General features: G+C 32.6%; 1 protein-coding gene across 1 annotated transcript; it reads left to right on the top strand.

The window, feature by feature from the left end:
* The first annotated feature begins 444 nt into the window (after window positions 1–444).
* On the top strand, window positions 445–7,493 carry LOC133842447 (pro-resilin). The gene is made up of 5 exons (XM_062275530.1): window positions 445–550; window positions 780–881; window positions 6,058–6,174; window positions 6,942–7,028; window positions 7,086–7,493. Exons 2-5 carry the CDS (start codon window positions 852–854, stop codon window positions 7,368–7,370), a joined length of 519 nt encoding a protein of 172 aa, XP_062131514.1. The 5' UTR covers window positions 445–550; window positions 780–851; the 3' UTR covers window positions 7,371–7,493.
* The last annotated feature ends 754 nt before the right edge of the window (window positions 7,494–8,247 follow it).

Below are 8,247 nucleotides of genomic sequence, written 5' to 3' on the forward strand. Positions count from 1 at the left end.
GTCGATCTGCAATAGTTTTTACATCAACAGTCTACGACTTGATTCTCAACGTTGAGCAGTAAAGAGCATAAAGCTCTCTGCGCCAATTACTGTTGAGTCATTTGGTAAGAGAGACAGCGAGAGAGAAAGAGAGAGAGAGAGGCGAAGAGACACTTGTACTCGTACTTAGTCGTCAGCCAAAGCTAAAGAAGATGAACTAGAAGTTCAACGCTATGAACCTGCTTCATTTGTTATACTACAGCCCTTTTATTATTTTTGAGTACAGAAGTTGCCGAAGTTGCTCTTTTTAAGTCGCAGCCGAAGTCGCAGTCTCTGCCTCAGTCTCCGTCTCAGTCTCCGTCGCAGTCGATGTCGTTGTCGTTGTTATTGTAGTTGTAGTTGTAGACGAGAGCATCGCTGGCTGCTGCGAATGCGCGGTGATTATAAAAAGCAAGCGCATCTCCATTGTCTAACCTAATTGAAATCGTGTACTTTTGCGCGGTACTTGTTACTTGTGCTGCACAGCAGTGGAAATACAAAACAATTGCACAAACAATTGGATCATTTAAAAGTGAGAAACGTTTACTAGTGATAAAAAGGATAATTTAAATCTTAGTGCTTGGATATACAGTGAACGATACTACGAATGGATTTAAACTACAAAGAAAAACATACAAAACATATGTTTAATAACCAATAAACTGAACATTTTTTTAATGAAAAGTGAAATCAACAATCGAAATAAAAATATTATTATAAATCCTTTACTAAAATAATTCATTTATTTGCCGTTACTTTAGGGTTGATCCTTAAATCAAAAATATACTTAAAGTGGAACTAATTCAACGCCATTCAAATTTAAAGTCAACAAAATGATGTCCTTTAAATCCTTCTTATTGCTTGTGAGTATAAATCGCTATGTAAATTGCATTTTGTATTTCAGTTGAGCTACTACTAAATAAAAAATATAGGAATTTATTGATTTTTCTTAAGCAAATCCGCAGCCAATCTTACATAAATCAGCATCAAACAAATCATTTTAAGCATCTTTCATACAAAATTATATCAAGAGAAAAACAAAAGCTCAAACGCAGGACAACTTAAGCTTGTTATATGTCAAAATTGTGTATGAGCTTTTGGGCAAAGGACATGTCCTGGACATGACGATTTTATGCAGAGCGTATCCTCCTTGAATTTTCTTCTACGAACTCGTACTCATTTTTCTTTTGAGCAATGACAGGTTAACTGACTTTTGAGCATGCGGGTTCCCTTAGCTATTTACAAACTTTACACAGAAAAAAAAATAGTTAACAATGTAAAACATATTTGTGAAGATAAAATTATATTTACAAATTATTTATACTTGCTTTCTGTTTATAATAACTAGCAGCCAAGACATAAAATTTCTCGTTTTTTAAACTATGATGAAAAATATGTCAAATGAATCAGAGTAAAATTACATATTTTATGTTTAATAAATGAAGACAAAGCGACTAGATTGCATTAGTTAAATATGCCTAAGTTGAAACTATTTCAACACTCAATTTAGGATCATACCTTATGAATATTATAATGTGCATGACCAAACCAACAAATAGCGATAGTTCAGATTGAATTTCACCGTCTAGATTTATGTTTTTCTTTAATTTTCAATTTTCTTTGTAAATCTTTGCAAGAGATATAAATATATATGCTTTACGATTTTACTTATTGAAGAACAGAAATTACTGTATCGAATATTATTATGTCTCAACAATCTTTAGAAACATTTAAGTGTTGTTTTAATACATGTAAATAGTTTTGTTAACAGAGTTTTCTGTGCAATCAAAAATATAAGATAAACGAGAAAGTGAATAGATTTTCTGTATTGTGTGCATTTTAAATAGTAGTGATAATAAGTCAAAAAACATTTATATTTCAAAATACGATAATATTTAGTTTATGCTAGAGCCACAACTTGTTCAAATAAGGGTCTATAATTACTTAAGTTTTTATTCTTCTTAAATTTTGATTTGCAACAAGCCAACTTTAACTAGAAAGTGCCTCTTCCCTGTTTATTACCCGATTATCTTAACATACATACAGGTGAACATACAGGTTTCAAATATTTGTGAAACACTAAACTTAGTTATTTAAAATTTAAACTTGGCTATTTTAACGTATGGAACAGGTAGAATTCACTATCACTATTCAGTTTTTAAAGTGAATTGAAAGGTAACCAGAATCTTTGCTTTAGTCTCACGTCATTTTTCCACTATTCTTTAAAGAGGAAAAAGTTGAGAGTAGTCGACTGGGCAAAACAAAATATCAGGTCACGAAATTAATTAATTAATTAATTAATTTTGTTGCGAAGCTAAATTCTTCGATGAGAATAATTTCGCAACGAAAATATCAGGTCACTAAAAAGTAATTTTCTTGCCAGCTAAATTCTTTGTTGAGGATATTTTCGCAATATTCACTACAAGGTTTGCACACTGAGGATATCCAGGAAATACATTTTCATTGCACAATAAAAAGTATTATTTGATATCACATTAGATTTGCATTTAATCAGAGAAGAATTTATTTATAAAGGATGTGATATTCATAAAACAGCACTCCCACAAATTAATATAATTTGAACAACCAATTTTGGTGTTCATAATCTTAGTAAATTGAATGCGCTGCAAGTATTTTTTTACATTTTTAACCATGTAGAAAAGGTTAATATTTTTAAGTAGGGTCACCAGAAGCGTAAATTTCAAGAGTACTTAAGCAAAATAGCAAAGTTATAGAATCGTAAAGGAGTCGTAAAGTTATAAAAGCTACAACTATAAAAAATAAGCATTCATAATATCAATTATTTCATCTATTAACCATGAGCGTGGTTAGATATGGACCTCGATGTCTTCTTCCTCTGCAACATAGACTTAGACCAAAATAGTTAAAAATTCACTGAATTACGAAGATCTAAGTAAATTTTGCGAAATTGCAACTGCTAATCACATAGCTAAGTCACCTCATATTGTAGATGTACTTTTTAATGCTTGCTTTATTAAATTGAATAATGACATGTGACTTTAAAATGTATTCACACCAATATTTGAATTGTTTGTTCAAAAAGAAGTTTAATGAATGGCGCTCAGTATTATGGGAAAACATTGTAGAGTTTTTTTATTTCTCGATTATTAAACAAACATCTCAATCTACTGCACAACCCACACAGCATAACAGAATATATAGAAAACTGATTCCATTACTCATACACACACAGAAAGAATCCGTTACAACTGTTTTTGTTGCCATTCACATGGCCCATTAACTTTTATTTTGGCAAATTTGCATTTCCATACCCCCGAAGTGGGGGAAATAAAAACAACAAAGCAACAACGACGTGCAACATGCGATGAAAAGGTCAGCAGAATGTTTGTTATTTTATCGACCGAACCGACGTTGTGTGTGTTGCAAGTTGCAAGTTGCAAGTCGCAAGTGGCAAGTGTAGCGAATCAATATAGACAAGATTCACTTTTGCGGTTTGACTAAAAAACAAAGATTGCCAACTTTGGTTCGAAAATGCGATAATACATCTGCAACACATGCACCTTGTGATATTCTATATAAAAACAGAATCAAATAGACCAAGAGTAGACAAGTCAGGCCTGGCTGGCCTCAAGCCTCGCACGCTACACAAAAGCAGCGTGTAGGTGTTGCAGAATGTTGTCTTGGGTGCCGCACAATAGCGAACTAAGCTAAGTAAGCTAAGTAAGCGAGAGGGAGACATAAATCATGAAATACTTGTAGCTCGAATATGGATGGGTTCGTTAGAATGGCACATAACATAGTCGAGAGGAAGAATTTGCAAATACTACATACAACAAAAAAAAAAAAGCAGAAGAAGACTTCTTTGCAAAATGTCGTGAGATCCAACCCCAGATCTGCTACTAAACTATAACACTCTGAAGCCATCTCACTTAAGTCATCTGGTCAATTAAATTAATTATTTTAAATGCTCGTTGTCTGTACATCCGCTATGGCTATCGCATCTCAAGACAGCTTTATGAATTTACTTTATTGCAAAAAAATTTAATTGTGCCCATAAATTCAAATTTACGCCGCTTCAATCGTAACTTGCAAACAAAAAATTACGAGTTCGTCGAGTAAACGCGCATTAATCAATTCCCAGATAGAATACCATTTAGCTCTAAATGCACTTAATGTGCAATGGGTAGACCATTATATATATATAGGTATACCATTAAGTTTGGTATTGTGCCTAGATTTATGGATTGCGATTAAATGTGAAATCATAATTTCATTTACATGTGCCACAATACTTTATTAGCATCATCTTAGATTTAACATATTGGTTTATATCTTGAAATTTTAATTAAAAGCCAGACAATTAGTTTAGGTTTCATCATTAGCACTTTATTAAAACGTTTCCTTTATTTTCACTAACTATTAATTAAAAATTTGAGACAATGAGTTTCTTTTTCACCTCTGTAAATTCTCTAAAAATAACTATTTCATGTATTGTTTTATGTACATAAATATTTAGCCTCCAACTTGACGCTTTTCCGTCAAGATACTTTGGTATTGTGCATTGTTCAGTCATATAATTATGTTTAAACGTGCAATGTAGAGCCTTCTATATAACTTTACTTCCGGTAATTGAGCTGATGACTTGAAAATATTATCAATTTATCCGTCTATATTCATGACTATATGTAATGATTTAAATTATACAACGATTGTAGAATAAAAGTTAATCTTAGATAGAAACAAATAAAAATTTGTTAATATTTATTGGTAATAAATAAAGATGGCATTTTGATGTATTTTGATACAACACAAAATATAAAAGAAATATGTATTTGTTGTTTGTAGATCCTCAGAAAAATCTACTATAAATAATACTGAATTTATCAACAAAGCATTTGTTGTTGTTGTTGTTGTTGTGGTTTGCCGCTGTTGATGTCATTTACTAAGCATTTATTCGCAACTCTTTATAAAGTCGTACTTTACTATATGGAACTGAACATCTTCAATGTCTGTTGCACCATTATTACCTTTCAGTTCTTGTCGCACAACGGCAATTTGTTAACCGCTCTTTGACGATGCATTTTATTTAATTTACACCCAAATTAATTTTTTTTCGGTTTTATTTTCTTGTATCTTGTAGCTAGGCAAAGATCAGACAAATTTCGGGTACAGTAATTACGTTGGTTAACGTTGCCGAAATTGTTGCTGAAATGTTTATGGTGTTTATCGAGTTTACAGCTGTTTTTATTTTTTACTTTTAAGGTTGGGGACCACCCTCAAGGAAAATGTTTGAGTAATTACATAAATTCGCAAGTTAAATGATTTCAAGAATTTCGAGGGAGTTGACTCGTATAAAATTAATCATGTATTATTAGTGAATCATATTATAGCATAAAATGTTTGCACCTGGTGGCTATGAATGCAATCGGATGAATCAATTGTTAATCACAACAACTTGGCAAATAATTCAATGCGTTTATTTTTAGCTTAGTTAACATATCTTCTTATTTTACTTATCATATTAACGATATGCAAGGACAAGTGCAGTTCTCCGATGTTTGAAATTCTCACATTTCCGCAATCCTCAAGTGAATTGCATAAATCAAATGCCCGCGACACATTGTTTATGATTAGCTTCTGCTAAAAGTTGTTTGTATAAATACGGCTGAGTTTCATATGTCAATTAAAAATGTTTGTGCCAATCAAAAGACATGACATTGAGAAGAACACAAGTCCACTTGAATTCTGCAGCTAACCTCTGCCATTCCCTGCCCTTTTAGTGAGCGTAAGCGTTTTGCTTTTGGCCCGTATTGGAATTGCGAATTGCCACAAGTTTATTATTATTGAGCGAGTGCACCTGCCCCAGAGCAAATGCTGTTAATGTTGCCGCTGAATGTCAGCTCCGATCTTATCTCATCTTCTATTTCTATTTGTGAACGTTCACTTTATATTATCTGCAACTTCAACATTTTTAGCGCTACCATTTTAAAATGTCAATTGCTCTTTGAGTGTTTTTTCCTCTACTAAGCTTCTTTTTGGATGTTCATATATTTACAGAGCTTATCAATTGCTGCCATTACCGCATATGTATTCGCCCAGGTTGCACCGGGATCAAATGCGTATCTGCCGCCCACCAAGAACGGATACGATTATCCAGAGCCCAATAAACCATTTGTAAGTACTAAGCCATCTACTGACATTCATCTATTTAAATCGTATATTAAACGAATAAGTCACTTGCAAAACAATCTTAAACATACTATGCATAAAGCAAAGGCTTACTATATGCAAATACCTAGAACTTAATTTACTTGCATATGTGAATGCATTAGGAACGTGTTCATATGTTTATTCAAGGGGCACTGAATATGCATAGTTTACTAAATAACAGCATTTATTCGTATTTAATTGGGATTCTACATAGACTTCCAAAGCTTACTTGATTGCTACAGATGGAGTAAAAGGGAGTTAAAACTTTATGCCTTCTATCTGTCTGTCTATATGTCCATCTGTCCGTATAAACTCTTAGATCTTAGAGAGTATAAAATATATATATAAAATATATACGCTTGTTTTGACAGCACTTCTGATTGTTGCACGCAGATTAAGTTTATTTTAAATATTTCCAATGACAACTTCCGAACCACGACATTAAGGATTTATAATAATAACTAAATTTATAATTTATTTAAGAAATAATTTTATATGGCAAACGATTGTTTTGGATGATAATTTAGTATAATTTGTACTTTATGGTATATTTTTACCATTGTGGTATAATAATATAGCAAATATTGACTTAGGTATATTAATTTAATATACTTTAAGAATAACACCGGACTGTTCTGTTTTAATTGAATGTGGGTAGCGGGTATCTCACAGTCAAGCATACTCTACTGTCTTTATTATTCATTATTAATTTAATATTTCTAAAATTGCAGCAACCAAGCCAACCTGGAAGACCCGGACCCGGACCCGGTCCACGACCACCAGGTCCACAACGTAACATTCCCGGACAACCTGCTGATGTAAGTTGATGTAAATACATAATCGCTCAATTATACAATTGTGATATTATCAAACAGGATCATGTTCATGTGCCTGGTATGCCATTCGACTTTGAGTACGCAGTTCAGGATCCAGAGACAGCTAATGACTATGCCCACAAAGCATCCAGCGATGGTGATGTTGTAACCGGCGAATATCGTGTGCAATTGCCCGATGGACGCACACAAGTGGTACGCTATATGGCCGATTGGAAGACCGGCTACCATGCAGACGTCAGCTATGAAGGAGAAGCTCAGTTCCCACAGGGACCAACTGGGGGACGTGGGGGTGGCGGCGGCGGAGCCGCTGGCTACAAGTACTAAACATGCATATTTCTAAAATCGCATTGCGATTTGTGTCATGTGTGATGCCACTTTTGTTGTGAATTACATTTGAAATGTTAAAATTGAATTGTATATCATTAAAATCCACTGATAAATCCACAATTAAGAGTTTTCTTTTTAATGTACTATTATATTACCTTGTCCAATCCGCTGCCTATATGGTAGAAGTGTATATAAAGACGTAAGATTATATACAAAGTTGATAATACCCACACTCAAATTGTTTGACAACAACAAAATCGGAACAAATATATAATATTATATTTAATATATAATCATTTTTAAAATAATGTCAAAATATTTAAGTTTTTTACGTTTAGTGCGCGTACGATCTTTGACAGTACCCATTATTTTGTTGAATTACGTACATACAAGAATGTTTTAATCGAGGATGTTTTACTACATGATCTTATAAACTAAATTTTTCCATTTTAACGAGAGCAAAGTATATGAAGAATTGTCTCTATTAGTTATTATAAATTGTGATTATAATTAATTATAAAACAATATATTTATTATTTTCATTGCGTTTGATTTAAGTTTAATATACCCGTATGTAGTTAAGACTTATTAAATTCATATTACAGCTACAACTATTAGCATATTGTTATGTTGTCCCTTGACCTCAAAAGAACTCAGACAGTGTATGGTTTTCATGGTCTTCAAAATATGGGAACAAAAACCCTGTCACTGTTTTTCTCATTTAACTAGCTAATAGCATATTGGTTTATTTCATACAGGTTTATTTATTGCTATATGCATACATATGCTTATTGTTTTGAATTGAATCAGTATTTTCTATTAGTCCCGCCACATGATTTGAAGAGTTGCCAGACAGTTCAAACAAGTAGCAATC

Source organism: Drosophila sulfurigaster, chromosome 3, assembly GCF_023558435.1.
Source record: "Drosophila sulfurigaster albostrigata strain 15112-1811.04 chromosome 3, ASM2355843v2, whole genome shotgun sequence".
Lineage (NCBI taxonomy): Eukaryota > Metazoa > Arthropoda > Insecta > Diptera > Drosophilidae > Drosophila > Drosophila sulfurigaster.